Source organism: Sorex araneus, chromosome 1 (genome assembly GCF_027595985.1).
Source record: "Sorex araneus isolate mSorAra2 chromosome 1, mSorAra2.pri, whole genome shotgun sequence".
NCBI classification, from domain to species: domain Eukaryota; kingdom Metazoa; phylum Chordata; class Mammalia; order Eulipotyphla; family Soricidae; genus Sorex; species Sorex araneus.
In genome coordinates this window covers 221497791-221515069 of record NC_073302.1, presented here as the reverse complement: position 1 = coordinate 221515069, position 17279 = coordinate 221497791, and the positions used below count along the sequence as shown (strand labels likewise).

The 17279-nt window shown below is 40.8% G+C and overlaps 1 protein-coding gene across 1 annotated transcript in view; it reads left to right on the top strand.

Moving 5' to 3' along the window:
* The first annotated feature begins 517 nt into the window (after positions 1–517).
* Positions 518–17279, top strand: part of LOC101556213 (phosphatidylinositol 3,4,5-trisphosphate 3-phosphatase TPTE2-like) — a 49239-nt gene continuing 32477 nt past the window's right edge. Inside the window, exons 1-7 of the mRNA XM_055127154.1 lie at positions 518–602; positions 999–1113; positions 2256–2417; positions 4134–4253; positions 5694–5787; positions 5923–5986; positions 8087–8151. Of these exons, the coding sequence (XP_054983129.1) occupies positions 518–602; positions 999–1113; positions 2256–2417; positions 4134–4253; positions 5694–5787; positions 5923–5986; positions 8087–8151 (705 nt within the window). The remainder of the gene's footprint in view (positions 603–998; positions 1114–2255; positions 2418–4133; positions 4254–5693; positions 5788–5922; positions 5987–8086; positions 8152–17279) is intronic.

Sequence of the window (17279 nt, the reverse complement as noted above, 5' to 3'; positions counted from 1 at the left end):
TACTAGCATGTTGTTAGGGTTAAGCCTTGTGTGTTAGTATTTTCTTAACTGAGATCGGTTGCCTTCTTCTTTACATTCCCTCCAATGCGGTGTGCTAATTCTTATATATCTATGGTGTGGGGTTTGAGATGTTGCACATTCATGTGTTCCAGAAATACTAAAATTTTGAATGGGGTGACACATCTGGAGTTAAAGTTTTAGCTGGGTGGTGACTCTGGGATCCATAAGCGTCCCTTCAGGTTGTTGGTCTTATTCGAGTTACTGGCACCTGCTTGAGCAAATTGAAAATCAATGGGATGACAAGTGAGGTGATACAAGTGATTTGAGATTTATGTGTTAATCTCTGAATCATGGCCATTAATGAGCTTAAATGGCGCCAGAGGCAGTTCATGGGCATTACTGCCAGGTTTCTGAAGAAAAACAAGATGGGGGGTCACCCATCCCCAGTTCTGCGAGAGCCTGGAGATTTCAGTCACAAAACCCGCATACCTGACATTTCCAACAGATTCATTTCCAGATGAGGCTCGCCCCGAGCCTGTGGAGTCGGGCCCTGAGCGTGGCTGCAATTGGAGTGTGGGGATTTTCGGCTGCTAGGATTCTAGGTGGGTGTTGGGTCACCACCCCCCACCCCGGGTGCCCCAGATGAGTCGCAGTCTGGTGGGGGGTCCAGAGGCATCTCTGCAGCTTGTTGATCTCTCTCAAGATTTATGTATGAGTCTTCGAGTCCAGATCTTTTGTACCACTTCCTGCTGTGGTGCTTCAGTGGAGAATCCAAGTTGAACATTACCACAGAAAATTAGGGTTGGGAGTTTTACAGGCAAGTACAGTGTTAATAAACATCCAAAGCTTAATGTTTTATTCACATATATTCCACAATGGAAAGTAGAAAAAAATCATAAAGTCAGAAGGAAAATATTTACAGTGAAAAGTATCTTTTGATGTGACTTGGAAATACTTTCCTGTTACCATATTTGTTGATTGATTAAGTTATATTATAGGTTTTAATAAGTATGTGATAAATGTGAAAACTCTACAGTTTTATTTTTACTTTTTTTGGAGCAGCACCATAATTAAGAGAGCTGTGTACTACATTGCATCATCTTTCACATTCAGGTATGTGAGAGCCTAGAAAAGAGGTAATTAAATATGGATGTTTACTTCATTTTTTATCTGGGGGGGTCACAGCTGGTGATGCCTAAGGATTACTCCTGGCTCTACATTCAGGAATCATTCCTGATAGGTGTGTGGGACTAGGGATATTGGGGACTGAACCCCAGTTGGCCACGTGTCAGGCCAGCACCCTACCAGTTGTACTGTCTCACAGGCCTACTAATATGTAATGCACTTTCAAAAAGGAACTGAAGTTGAATGAACTAGTCTTCTTAGATTATACAAATATTATAATTGATTTATGGAGAATGCATTTATGATATATAAAAGAAAAATGTAGGTTACTTTGGAGTTCAACCATGAAGATGTTTCTGGAATTCATAGTCTTCCCATGTTCTCGGCACAGTGCCTGAAGCATCCATTAATATGTGACCATATACTTGTTGAAAATAACACTGATTTTTAAAAATCTTACAAAGTGATCTCTTAATGGTTTATGTTAGTCTTGCTTTCACTTTTTATTACTAAGTTCTTAAAAATTACCCAGGTTAATGAGGTGTTAGCTATTAGGAGATAATGGTAGAAGCTCTCATGAAATTTTCAACTCTTGAGAGGAGTTTGCGAGCAGAGACTTGTGATTTTAACTTACTTTACATAGTCGATCTTGAGGATTTGTCTGATGTGTCTTTTCTAAAAAAGGCATCATAGGAGCTGGAGCGATAACACAGCGGGTAGGGCATTTGCCTTGCACTCGACTGACCCGGGTTCGATTCCCAGCATCCCATATGGTCCCCTGAGCACTGCCAGGGATAATTCCTGAGTGCAGAGCCAGGAGTGACCCCTGTGTGTCACTGGGTGTGACCCCAAAAGCAAATAAATAAATAAAATAAAAAATAAATTAAAAAGGCATGATAGTATTAAGAGATTAGTCAGGAATTTTATTTCCCTGACAAAATTCTTATGGGTGAGGACTGAGTAGATTTATTTCTTTTTTCGTTTTTAGATTCCAAGGTATTGCAATTCTCTATACCACTGGACAACTTAATCCTAAACAAAGACATTTTGGTGTCAGTGCATAGGCCTAACTGTAGTTTTAACTATAGAGGTAGACACTACTTCATCTTTATTCTGTTTATTTTTTGTAGAATATTTGGAATTTTCCTGGTCTTTGTGGATGTGTCCCTGCTCGTTGCAGAAGAACTTACACCTGAAGCCTCATTCTATACTCTCTTGGGATATCATTCCATTTCTTTAGCTATTGCTTTTTTTTTCTTATTTGATGTTCTTTTTAGAGTATATGTAGAAGGGTAAGTTTGATTAATCTTTTTAAAATCATAAAACTAGTTTGTGCTGCTATAGCATCCCATAGTAATTGGCTACACCTACCAGATGTGCATCTCCTTATCAAAAAGCGTTCTCTTTAATAGCCTGGTCAATAAGAAAAACAATATTCCAAATTCAAACTTTTTATCGATTTGACTTTAATATTATTGTTGCAATGATATGCTAATCTCCACCAATGTTCTCTTGATGGAGCCTTCAGTAAACCTTCATGAGTTTGCCAGTTGGGGGGTTGGGTAGCCCTGTCTATATGCGCATTGCTGAGAAACATTTGGAGTGTAGCTATCAGTGTTTTTGTTTATAGAGTTTACTCTAAATAGAAACTGATAGTATTGATGCTGGCATGTGGCGCAGCGACAGAGCACTTTGCCTTGCCAGCATGATACCTGGGTTTGATCCCAGTGCCACAAAAGAAAAGAAAAGAGAAGAAAAAACAAAATAGCAACAACCTGAAAGCAAATTAGTAAATGCTAGGTAATAAATCATGAACGAGTTCCTCCCTCAGTTAAAATATTTTGATAAAGTCACAGGGGACATGAGGGGACTCCCCCTGAAAGGAAGGCTGGCCAGGCAAGCAGCAGCTGGTGCTCTGTGCCGCTGACTTTCTGAAGAGATGGATGAAATGAGCCACGGCCTGAGCAGAGCAGCGGCGGGAGGAAGAGACTGAACTCGCTTCCTCTTGAGTGTTTGGGAAGGCAGCTGCTCTCATCTCCTGCTGACTTTCGGTTATGCTTCGAAAAGGTTGCCCGTATCTGGGTTATTTGGAACTTGAAAGGATTGGAAGAAGTTTCCCCTGAATCGTGATGCCCTGAATGAAGGGTGAGAGTATTAGGGAAGAAGCAGTAGCAAATGCAAATTCAGCTTGGCCGAGGGTGGAGGCCAACCGTCCAGTGGTATTTCAGTGTTTCGCAAAGCTAGAGGATGAGTTTTCAGGCCAGTGTAGTGGACCTCTGTCTCTTTCATAGGTTTCTCTCGACTATTCCCCACAGGCCCAAATATCTTAATGATACGATGTGTTCAGCTTCAGTTACCCACTTGAACTTCCAATGCCCTACCTTTCTTTTTTATTTCTTTTCTTTTTTTTTTTTGGGTCACACCCAGCAATGCTCAGGGTTACTCCCGGCTCTGCACTCAGGAATTACTCCTGACAGTGCTCAGGGGACAATATGGGATGCCAGGGATCGAACTCGGGTCAGCCGCGTGCAAGGCAAATGCCCTACGTGCTGTACTATGGCTCCGGTCCCTCACCCTGCCTTTCTTTCCTACCTGTTCTGAAGCTTCTTGCCTCATGTTCAGTCATTTGGTTAGATTTCTTACTGTATTTAGTTGCCATATTGTTGCTTTTGTCATATATATGTGTAAAATAATAAATATGAATATTTCCCCTTAGTGTAACCTAGCAAATTTGTTAAAGTAGAATTCTTAATAAGGATGAGTCAAATAATTTGTGTTGTTAAAATATTCCCGGGGCTGGAGAGAAAGTACAGGAGTCAATTTGCACACAGCTGTGCCCCTGGCTCAAACCCTCAGCACCACATATGGTCCCCCGAGCACTACCAGGAAGAGCCCCTGAGCACCGCTGGGTATGGCACAAATCTTCCCCGACCCCCAGTGAAATAAAATATTCCAATGCTTTCTTTGTAGAGGGGCATAAATTTTGTATTTTATGTTTTATATTACAGGAGACAGCATTATTTTTCCAATTGGTTAAACTCCTTAAATGCTACCATTGTTGTGATGATTCTGCCGATTGATATTATTTCCATGCTTTTTGACTTTGATGATATTGAGGATATCCCCAGGTAAGAAGCAGATACAAAGTTTATTTTTTTTCTTTTTAGTCTCTGACTTTCAGTTTGCATTATGCTTAAACTGTGTATTGATTCCTTGACAGATTAACATGTTAAAAATGAAATGATTAGACAAAGAGCTGCATAATTAGAAACAAAAGTATGGTGGTGTTTAGAAACTCATGAAAGGTATAAACAGAAATCCCTTTGATTGAATAAAGAAATTAGAATCCTTGAATAGAAACCAAAGAGTAGATTAACCACTTGTACTCATCGTTTTACAATTGCTCAACTTTTTACAGTTGAAAATTCTCATTTGAATTCTGGAGAAATAACACTAAGGGCTTAACACACTGTGTTTCAATCCCTGACACCACATGGTCCCTTTAACACTGTAGGGAGAACCGCTGCTAACACACACACACACACACACACACACACACACACACACACACACACACACAAACACACATTCACTCACTTCCCATTTGACTTCAACTAAAAATACTTCAGTATCAAGTTCCTGATTCCCGTCTTTAATGAAGAGAACATTGATTTGAACACGGGCACAATTTGCATGTATCCATTGATTCTTGTGAAGAAAGCCAGTAGAATAGAAGAGCCTGCTAGTGTGGAAACACAGCTGTCAAATTTGTGTGACAGCGTTAGAATGAAAAAAGTTGGGGCAAAGTCTTCATTGTTAGAGATCAGGAAGCTTAAAATGTGTCAGATCTTTTTTCTGACTCTTTCATCATGAGAACAAGAAGACTCCATACCAGGGTATTGATGTTAAGTGGCTCCCTGGGACTATCCACTCATCAAATAGATTGCATTTTTCTGCATCCAAACTTACCAGAACTTCAGTTCAGCGTCTAACAAAACTTGGCTTTAGGAGTTGTTTGAAAATAAAATAACGAGGGAACAGCATGCAGCCAAACAGGGTTCAAACAATGTAGTTTCCTGAGCCCTCCAGGAGTAATTCCTGAGTGCAGAACCAGGAATAAATCCTGAGCACTTTTAGGTGTGGCTCAAAAATAGGAAAGAAGAGAAAAGAAGAGAAAAGAAAAGACAAGAAAGGAAATGAAAAGAAGAGAAAAGAAAAGAAAAAGAAAAGAAAAGAAAAGAAAAGAAAAGAAAAGAAAAGAAAAGAAAAGAAAAGAAAAGAAAAGAAAAGAAAAGAAAAGAAAAGAAAAGAAAAGAAAAGAAAAGAAAAGAAAAGAAAAGAAAAGAAAAGAGCCAGTATAGTATGGTTCTTCAACCAGCAACCTCAGCATCTTCTTCAAGTCTTTGTCAAATACCCTTTATGTGGGTGGACGGCAGGTGTGGGATTAGCCAAGGAGTGGGGTGTGAAAGTGCCTTTTGTTAATAATCACTGTTCTAGACTTAGTCCATGATAACAAAGCCTTTTTTCTTAAGAAAAAATTGATCTTTGTTTTTAACTTACTGTTTCAGATTTTTTTTATATCCTCTACGATTTATCATTTTGGTAAGACTTTTCCATCTAGCTTACCAAAAGAGACAGCTTGAAACATTGACCAGAAGGATGGTAAGTGGTCGAAACATGTTTAAGACTCAGAAAAATATTTGCGTTTCAAGAAGTAGTGGCAAGAATTCTAGCTAATTATAAGGGGTGGCTTTTTTAGTTTTATGTTGATTTATATTTAATGTTTTAAATTCTCAGGTTTCTGGAAACAAACGGAGATACACTAAGGATGGATTTGATCTAGACCTCACTTATGTTACTGGTTTGTGAAGTTTAACTACTCGTTAATTTAAACTAATGTCACATTTTTCTTATGTGTAATAAGTTTATTTTATTATTGCTTTGTCTAAATCATACTTTTTCAAAGCTTTTTTTTTGTACATAAAAACATATGCACGGGAGGGGGCTGGAGTGATAGTACAGCGGGTAGGGTGTTTGCCTTGCATGCGGCCAACCCGGGTTCGATTCCCAGCATCCCATATGGTCCCCCGAGCACTGTCAGGGGTGATTCCTCAGTGCAGAGCCAGTAGTAACCCCTGAGCATCGCTGGGTGTGACCCCCCCAAAAAAAAAGCAAAAAAAAAACCCAAAAAATACATTTGCACAGGATCCAAGTCATAGTACAGTGGGTATGGCATTTGCCTTGCATGTGGCTCACCCAAGTTGGATCCTTGACACCCTATATGATTTTTGAAGCCCACCTGAAGTGAACTCTGAGCACAGATCCAAGAGTAATTATGGGGAGTGGCCCAAACTCCCCCTCCCCAAAACAAAAGCATATGCCACTGTGGTAGAGTGACATTTATAGTTTGATCTTCATAGTGGAAACTCCATTGTCATCAGCTACTTGGATACAGTATAGGACGCTGAATGAAATTTCAGTGGACTCTATGGCCTTGGCTTAATATTCTTTGAGTGCTGGCTAGTAGTTATCCTGAGTTCCAAGGATCCAGAGAGATCTGTTCTTTTCTAGAAGATCAACGAACATGACTATTGATTGAAAGTCTTGGATTTCTGGGTGAAGAGCACTAGAAGGCATCTTGACAGCAGCCTGACAATTCCCACTCTCGCTGGAGCCCATTTCTTTTTTTTTTTTTTAATTTTATTTTTTATTTATTTTTTTTTAGTTTATTTATTTTTAATTAGAGAATCACCGTGAGGGTACAGTTACAGATTTATACACTTTTGTGCTTATACTTCCCTCATACAAAGTTCGGGAACCCATCCCTTCACCAGTGCCCATTCTCCACCACCCATAAACCCAGTGTCCCTCCCACCCTCCCCAATCCCATATCCCCCCCACCCCACCCTGCCACTGTGGCAAGGCATTCCCTTCTGTTCTCTCTCTCTAATTAGCTGTTGTGGTTTGCAATAAAGGTGTTGAGTGGCCGCTGTGCTCAGTCTCTAGCCCTCATTCAGCCCGCAACTCCCTTCCCCAACATGGCCTTCGACTACAGTGTAGTTGGTGATCGCTTCTCTGAGTTGACCTTTCCCCGGAACGTGAGGCCAGCCTCGAAGCCATGGAGTCAACCTCCTGGTACTTATTTCTACAGTTCTTGGGTGTTAGTCTCCCACTCTGTTATTCTATATACCATAGATGAGTGCAATCTTTCTATGTCTGTCTCTCTCTTTCTGACTCATTTCACTCAGCATGAAACTTTTCATGCCCATCCACTTAACTACAAAATTCTTGACCTCCTTTTTTCTAACAGCTGCATAGTATTCCATTGTATAGATGTACCAAAGTTTCCTCAACCAGTCATCCGTTCTGGGGCATTCGGGTTTTTTCCAGATTCTGGCTATTGTAAACAGTGCTGCGATGAACATACATGTGCAGATGTTGTTTCGATTGTACTTTTTTGCATCTCTGGGATATATTCCCAGCAGTGGTATTGCTGGGTCAAATGGGAATTCAATATCTAATTTTTTGAGAGTCGTCCAAATTGTTTTCCAGAAGGGCTGAACCAGTCGGCATTCCCACCAGCAGTGAAGAAGGGTCCCTTTCTCCCCACATCCTCTCCAACAGCGGTTGCTTTTGTTCTTTTGGATGTGTGCTAGTTGGAGCCCATTTCTTTAATTTTTCTTTGCATTTAAAAACTTCCCACCCAGAGGCAACTTCCCATCCAGACTGAGGTCAACACAAATGAGAGCCAACTGAGGGTTCAAATCATGCAAGTTTAATGGTCATAAGTGACCTAATTCAATATTATCTTGATTAGTTTGAGAGTTATCTAGGTCTGGTTTTGTCATTTTAAATACCAAAAGTTATTTTCTATGAGAAAGGAGTCTGTATGTAAGTTAAGCTGTCAGAGATCATTCCACATCTGTAATGACATTAGTAATCGTGCCTGTTTCACTTCCAGACCGTGTTATTGCTATGTCATTCCCGTCTTCTGGAAAGCAGTCTTTCTACAGGAACCCTATGAAGGTAAGGGTTGCATGACAAATGTTCTATTTCTTTTTTTTTTTTAAACACTGCCCTTTTTCTGAAGTAATGTAAGCTAATATGGAGACTCTAATACAAATTTCAGAGAGATAAACACAATGACTGTACCTGGACAAAAAATGTTCTATTTCTCAGTACACTTATGGATAAATAATTTTAGTAATGGATGAGAAATAGCAATATTCTAAAACTTTTTACTTTTAGGTAAAAGCTGTAATAGATCGTTATCATTTTTCTGTACACTTAGTAACTCATAAAAGCAGCCATTTAACTCATAATAATGTCTTTATAATGAAGTTTGAGTTGGGTTTACCTGAGTGTTCCTGCTGATTGGGTAAAAGCTTAGCTGATTTCAGGTGGGATGACTCCTGCGTCCAGTCCTGAGTGACTGGACTGCTCCATTCTCCAGCAGGCCATGTCAGGCTGCCCAGGCTGCTCAGACAGCAGTGGCAAGGGTCCCACCAGCAAAGACCAAAAAGGACTGGAAGCATCTAGAAGCATCTAGAAGCCCAGGCTCAAATTAGTGTTGTGCAATTTTATCATATGGCATAATATAAAACGCATTACAGACCAGTTTGATTGAAAGGAGTATAGAGAAGATTGTGTCTCTGGTGGTGGGGGAGTGTTATGGGAGTGGGGGCATGCCTGAGAGTGCTGAGGGGTTACGCTTCTGTGTTAAGGGTCACTGCTTGGCAATACTCCAGGTACCATGCATGTAATTCTAGAAATTGAACCTGGGCCTCCTGCATGCAAAGTGTGCACTCAGCCTTTTGAGCTATCCCTGACCTTTCATCGCTTTATCTTACTTTGGTTTTTGAAACATACCTGGTGGGTGATTGGGTACTACTCCCAGCCCTGTCACTCCCTATGGTATTCAAAGAACTGTGACATGCTTGAGATGTATGCACAGGGTATGCACTTAACCCATTGAACTATCTCTCTAACCCTAGATTATATCTCTCTTTATTTTAGTCTATCATAGGAGATGATGGGAATTCTTTTGAGACTGTGACTGGAGATATCGCAGTAGTAGAGCACACCTGATTTGTATGTGTGAGACCTGGAATCAATTTGTGTCTTTGCAATTAATCAATCAAATGTGTGTTCTTGGATTAACGTCTTAAATTACTCATGATGCTTATGACATGATGCTCTTGACTAGAGAAAGGAAGGATGGAGAGTGGGAAGGAGGTAGGAAGGGAGGGATACCAAATGACCTCTCTCATATGTGGGACTTTGTTTGCTACACAGCAAAGTAGCACCAAAGGACCAAAAGCAACGTAAAGGAAGAACTGATCTACACAGTTGAGTTAAAAGGGAGGGCTATTGGGATCCTTGGCAAAGTGAGGTAGATACACTGGTGATGGGCATGGTGTTAGAATTATTTGCATGAGAAACCATTATTAACAATATTGTAAGCCACAGAATTGCAATCAATAAAAATTTTGTTTTGTTTTTGTTTGGGGGCCATACCTTGGCGATGCTGGCTCAGTACTCAGAAATTTCTCTTGGCAAGCTCCAGGGATCAAACCCAGGTCAGCCATGTGCAAGGCAAGCGCCATATCCACTGTACTATCTCTTCCGCCCCCACAATATAATTTTTTTAATAAAACATCAGATTCACTGATACTATTTTTTAATTTTGTTAATAAAGTACATATACTGCTAGCTCAAATATGTTCAAAATTTAATAAATAATTTCAGTATATAAATAAAAATAGAATGATCTAGTTTAGTCCTAGCCTGGTAAATGATTTTATACTTTTCCAACAATGAATTAATGTTTTATTCACTGAATGTGCTATGTATATTTAGGTGATTTTGTTACATCTGCAGAGATTTTTATTGTACCCTATTACTTATTAATACAGATATTTAAATACTATCTGTATTTATCTAACATAAAGCCAATATTACCTTTTTTGAAAGAGACAGACATAGAAAGATTGCACTCATATGTGGAATATAAAGTAGCTGAGAGGTACAAGCTTGCAATGATGCAATTTCTGGCAGATATTTCTCTGGACTTATTTACTAAAATACTAAAATACAGAAATCCAAAACCATGCGGCTGCTAGTGCGGCCGCTTGACCTCATATCTCTTCATTCTCAGCAATGGAAAACAAATTATCAAATGCTTCCCTTTCAGTGGGTCTGACTTTAGCAGGGAGAAACTCCAAATAATAATAGTGAGATTTTTTTTTTGTTGTTGAAATATTGAATGTAATCAAAGTAAAGTGAAAGTAAAGTGAAATTTATCAGTTACACAGGCGGGGTGGGGGGCTGAGGAGGTGGGGGGTGGTGGGGGAGGTATACTGTGATTCTTGGTGGTGGAATATGTGCACTGGTGAAGGGATGGGTGTTCAAGCATTGTATAACTGAGACTTAAACCTGAAAGCTTTGTAACTTTCCACATGGTGATTCAATAAAAGAATAATTTTTTTAAAAAGTCAATATTACCTTTTTAGGATAGATACTTTTATACCTTTAAAGGCCTATTAAGATTTTCCTTTAAATTTTTCTTCATTCTCCCCTCCCTCACTCTTCCTAAATTGTGTTCTTGTGGGATTTATCTATTTCATGTTAATTTTAAATGCATTTGCATGGCTAAGGGAGGAGAAGGACAGATAAGGAAAAAAACCAAGAGGAGGAGGAAAAAGATGAGAAAGGGAAGTAATGGGGAAAAGGGGCTGGGCCCTCGGTTATATTGGTGCTGTGGGAGAGCTGTAGAGTCGACAACATGGGAAACATGAGAACTAAGCTGCAACCAACAAACTTTGTAATGCGCCAGTCAAGATGAAGGCAAGGGGAATGGACTACATGAACCCGGGGGAGGGAAGTTGGCCCTGTGCTGGGATTGGTGTTCAAAGATTATATGCCTAAAACTCAACTATCAGTAACCTTGTAAATCATAATTCTTTAATTAAGTAAAACTTTAAAAACTGTATTGGCATAGAATTATCAATACTATTAATTTTTTAAATGACAATGACAGTGATATACCTATCAAGAAATACACAGTTCAGGGACTAGAGCAATAGAACAGCAAGTAGGCCTTTTGCCTTGCATGTGGCCAACCCAGGTTCGATTCCCAGCATCCCATATGGTCCCCCAGCACTGCCAAGAGTAATTCCTGAGTGCAGAGGCAGGAGTAAGCCAGTTCATCTCTGGATGTGACCCAAAAGCAAAAATTTTAAAAAGAGAGGAACACACAGTTTTCAAAAATATCCTTCTTTATCAACTTATTTTTCTACAATTTTGTGAAATTTCAATTCTGCTTTACTTATCTGTATGTATGTAGGAGTCACCACCTCTACAATAAAAGTTGTAGCTAAAGGCAAGATTTCATCTTTTCTTACAGCTGTGTATATACCACAACTTCTTTTACCACCCGCTTGTCATTGGATGCTTGGGTTGTTTCCATATGCTTTTTTCCCCTTAGTTAGTGATTTTGTATTCTTGAGATGTGAATGTATAGAATCGCTGAGTCATATAGGAGTTCTGTTTTTGGAATTTTGAGAAGTGTCCCTTGTTGGATAACCTTGGTTGTTTTTGTTGCTCCCGCAAGGAGCTTAAAGTCTATCGAGCCACAACTACAACAGAGCAACTGAGGCACAACTAATAATCCTATATTGTTTTTCTCTTTCCTTTATATCATTTATATGGTTTATTTAGCAATGTCCTTTTTGTAAAGACACAGGAAGACAGTTGATGCTATGCTATGTAACATGGGAGTTAGCACTGGAGCACTATCATAGCACTGTCGTCCCGTTGCTCATTGATTTGCTCGAGCGGGCATCAGTAATGTCTCCATAGTGAGACTTGTTGTTATTGTTTTTGTCATATCGAATATTCCACTGGTAACTTGCCAGGCTCTGCTGCGGGGGTGGGGGTTACTCTCGGTAGCTTGCCGGGCTCTCCGAGAGGAGTGGAGGAATCATTAACATGGGAGTTAATTGACTCCAAAATAATATTTACTCCTGGGTATCTGTATTTACTCGACTTGAGCCTCAGTTGCCCTTAGTTTCCTAGAACTCCAAGAACAGGGTCCCAAGCAGGGACTAATGGACCCAGAGCAAGCTGTGAGCTACTCTGGTATCGAAATGGGCCAAGCCAGGCGTCATAGTACCTAACTATAAGTTAAGAGCATGGTCATGGACAAACTCTGTCATGACCTAAAAGAGGTAACTGAATAAGGACCCTGCTGGGGTTAGGAAGACTAACCTGGCCTGAGGACTGTGGTCTGGAATATATAGTGAGATATCCTCAGGAAGAACCAAATTTTAAGCTTGATATATCTCTTACTGCTCTCATACAGAATGACATTGCTAGAAATATTAGAAGTAAATTTACTATGACTATTTAAGTGGATTACTAGCTGAGGAAAAAAGAAAGCAACACACCCTGGATGGAACCCTGCCCTTGAGCGAATCTCCTAAGTAATCTGGAATAATCTCTTTAGATGAGATTTTGTCCTTGAGTTAATCTCCCGGAGGAGTGGCCTTTTTTACCTCTCTTTGCTGATTTGTTAATGTTCAACCTCATCTTTGTTTTTTTTTTTCCTTTTTGGGTCACACCCGGCAATGCACAGGGGTTACTCCTGGCTCTGCACTCAGGAATTACTCCTGGCGGTACACAGGGGGGGGACGTGGTGGGATGCTGGGATTCAAACCCCGGGTCGGCCCTACCCACTTTGCTATCACCTCAGCCCCTCAACCCCACCTTTGTACCCCCACCCTACATGATTTCTGTATAAACTATGCTGTAAGGGGCTGGGGAGGTGAGATAGTTACAAGGTCAGATGATTACGAGATCAGATGGTTAGAAGGTCAGCAAGGTCGCCATGGTTAGAAGGTTGGGAAAAGTCAGGAGATTACAAGATTACGAGGTCATTAAGGTCGCCACAGTCACAGGGTTGAAGAGGCCAGAAGAAGAAGAGACCAGAGACTGAAGCAGACAACGGCAGCAGACTAGAGAGCAGGAGACAGAGTGAGGCAGAGCACAACTGCACTGACAGAAAACTGATGACTTAAGAGAAGAGCACAACGCCAAGGTTAGAAGTAGAAAACGGAAGTTAGAAAAGGACAGACTACTACGGGGAGACTGGAGAGGAGAGACTGAGGCCAGAAACACAGACCAGAGGAGAGATGACAGAGACAGTCAGAGACTAGAGAGACAGATGGAAAAGAGCACAACAGCACACACAGAAGCAGAGCACAGAGGAAGAAGACAGAGAGCACAGCAATGAAGGGAAGACAACAAGAAGACGAGTGCGCCTTAAAGGGAGAGATCCCGGGATGCCAGGGAGCCCACCCGAAGCCCTTCCTCTGCCCATGCCCATGTCCAGTCCCGGGAAGCTGCTCCCAGTCCACCAAACACCGCCTCCGCACCCTGCCTGTGCCTGGCCTCACGCGGGCTACCTTCACCACAGCCCACCATTTCTTAACTCTTACGTATGGTTTAGTTTCTTGTATCGCGTGTTGAGTTGAGGTGTGAGAAAACTCAACAACCTTAAGTACTCCTTTTTCAATTATTTTGGGCAAGGGTTTCTTTTGCCTTTTAGTTTGGTTTAACCCCATTGATTTAGATTTGTTTTCATTTTCTCTTGCCATTGGAGACAATTTCACAAAGACAGTCCTAAGGCTGATGTCCCAAAACTCACTACATATTTTATTCTGTATACTTCATAGTTTCCAGTCTTACATTCAAATCTGATAGAATTCATTAGTTTAGTCATCTGATCTAGAAGTTTTTAGAGGAAGTCATTGATTACTGTTTCAATTTTATGACTAGTTATAAATCTATTTAGATTTTATATATTTTATGACTGTCTTGGAAGATCATGTAATTTTTCAGAATTTAGATTTTCAATTTATTAATAAATATCATAGTGGTGGCTTATGAACCTTTCTCTAATATCTATAGTAATTTCTTATATATAATTTATTTATTTTAGTTTTTTGACTTTAAGGTTTGTTAGCTTTGTTTTGTTTTCTTAAAGTACCAACTCTCAGTTTCATTAGAATACATAAATGTCTCTCTACTGCTACATTGAAAATTTGGTAGAAAATAAATAAATAAAATAAAATTTGGTAGAATTTTGAGAGGTGCCTCTGGACCCCGTGCCAGGCTGAGTCTCATATCCAGGACACCCCAGAGGGAGTCGGGTGAGCCCTCCACCCACCCAAACAGCCCCAGCAGCTGAAAGCCTCCATCATCCAATCACTGCCATGCCCACAGCAGAGCTCAACAGGCCCCAGACAAGCCTCATCCATGAATGAATCTGTCGAGAAATTCAGGTATGCAAGTCTTATGAAAATCTCCAGACTCTCATGGAGGCAGGATGGGTGACCTCCTCCCAACCCCCTGTTTTTCCTGGAGCTTTGCAGTCACACCCACGAACAGCCTCTGGCGCCGTAGAAGCTCAGTAACTGGCCATGATCCAGAGACACATAAATAAATCTTGGAAGAAATCAACAAGCTGCAGAGATGCCTCCAAACTGTTCAAGGCTGCGTCTCACATGTGGGACATCCCGGAGGGAGTTGGTGAGCCCACCGCCCACCTAATCAGAGCCCCAGCAACCAAATCCCTCCATGATCCTGTTGCTGCGAGGCCCATGACTGGACTTCACAGATTTGGGATTAGCCTCATCCAGGAATGAATCTGCTGAAAACCTCATGTATGCCGGTTTTGTGGCCAAAATATCCAGGCTCTCATGGAGTTGGGATGGGCGACCTCCCTTCGCTCCCCTGTTCTTCTGGGGGCTTGGCAGTCACACGCATGAATTTTGTCTGGCGTCATATAGAGTCATTAACTGACCATGCAGAGTCTCATAAATAAATCTTGAGAGAGATCAACAAGCTGCAGAGATGCTTCCGGACTCCAAAGTCACCATCAGCTAAAAATTTAACTCCACCTATGTCACCCCGTTCAAAATTTTAGAATTCCTGGAGCGACATCTAAAACTCTGCAACACTGATACACAGGAGTAGCTTCCGTGTTGACGGAATGTAAAGTAAAAAGCAGCCAATTTCAATTAAGAAAATACTAGTACCCGAGGCTCAGCCTTTAACAACATGTTAATAATCTCTAATACAAGGGCCTAAAGGCTCCAGGGTGAGAGATACAACAATGTTCACACACTTTCTTCTTTTTTTTCAATATGAATGGTTTCTTTTTTATTTATTTATTTTTATTTTTTTATTAGTGAGTCACAGTGAGGGTACAGTTACAGATTCACACATTTTCGTACTTGTTTTTCCCTCATGCAATGTTTGAGAGCCCATCTCTCCACCTGTGTCCATTCTCCACCACCAATGAACCAAGTATCCCTCCCACCCCCCCAGTCCCATCCCCCCCTCCCTACCCCGCTTCTGTGGCGGGGCATTCCAATTTGATATCTCTCTCTCCTTTTGGGTGTTGTGGTTTGCAATAGGGGAATTGAGTGGTCATCATGTTCAGTCTCTAGTCTACTTTCAGCACGCATCTCCCTTCCCACGCAGGATCTCCAGTCACATATTACTTGGTGTTCCCTTCTCTATCTGGGATGACTTTCCCCCAGCTTCACACACTTTCTTCTAAGGAAATTTTTTTAAAATTTTTTATTAGTGAATCACTGTGAGGGACAGTTACAGACTTACAAACTTTCGTGATTGTGTTTCAGTCATACAATGGTTGAGTGCCCATCCCTCCATCAGTGCCCATTTTCCACCACCAATGGTCCCAGCCACCCTCCCATCCTGTCCCTTCACCCCACCCTGCCTCTGTGGCAGGGCATTCCCTTTTGCTCTCTCTCTCCTTTTAGGTGTTGTGGTTTGCAGTAGAGGTATTAAGTGGCCATCATGTTCGGTCTATAGTCTACTTTCAGGCCACATCGCCAATCCCGAGCGGGCCCTCCTAGCACCATTTACTTCTATCATTTACCTTCTCTATCTGAGCTGCCTTTTCCCTCAGCATGTAAGACAAGCTTCTAAGCTGTGGAACAAACCTCCTGGTACTTATCTCTACTATTCTTGGGTGTTAGTCTCCCATTCTGTTACTTTATATTCCATAAATGAGTACAATCTTTCTATGTCTGTCCCTCTGTTTCTGACTCATTTCACTTAACATGATACTCTCCATATTGATCCACTTATATGCAAACTTCATTACTTCATCTTTTCTAACAGCTGCATAGTATTCCATTGTGTAGATGTACCAAAGTTTCTTTAACTAGTTATCTGTTCTCGGGCACTCGGTTTTTTTTCCAGATTCTGGCTATTGTAAACAGTGCTGCAATGAACATATAACAACATATAACAGTAGATGTCATTTCGATTATATTTTTTGCATCTTCAGGGTATATTCCCAGAAGTGGTATTGCTGGGTCAAATGAGAGCTCAATTTCTAATTTTTTGAGAAGTGTCCATACTGTTTTTCAAAGGGGCTGAACCAGTTGGCATTAACACCAGCAGTGAAGGAGAGTCCCTTTCTTCCCACATCCACTCCAACACCGGTTACTTTTGTTCTTTTGGATGTGAACCAGTCTCTGTGGTGTGATATGGTATCTCATTGTTGTTTAGATTTGCATCTCCCTTAATGATGAGGAGCATTTTTCGTGTGTCTTTTAGCCATTCGGATTTCTTCCTTGAGAAGGTTTTTGTTCATTTCATTGCCCCATTTTCTGATGGGGTTGGATGTTTTCTTCTTGCAGAGTTCAACCAGTGCCTTGTAAATCCTTGATATCTACCTCTTATCAGATGGGTATTGGGTGAATATCCTTTCCCATTCTGTAGACTGTCTTTGTATTCTGGTCACTGTATCTTTTGAAGTGCAGAAGCTTCCCTGTTTAAGGTAGTCCCATTTGTTTATCTCTGTTTCCACTTGCTGGGTCAGTGGCTTGTCATCTTTGAAGTTACCTTTACCTCCAATGTCGTGGAGGGTTTTGCCGACCTTGTCTTCAATGTACCTTATGGATTCTAGTCTGATGTTGAGGTCTTTAATCCATTTCGATCTGACTTTTGTACATGGTGTTAGGTAGAGGTCTGAGTCCATTTTTTGCATGTAGCTGTCCAGTTTTGCCAGCACCATTTGTTACAAAGGCTCTAAATTTTGTTATTTCTTTCCTTCT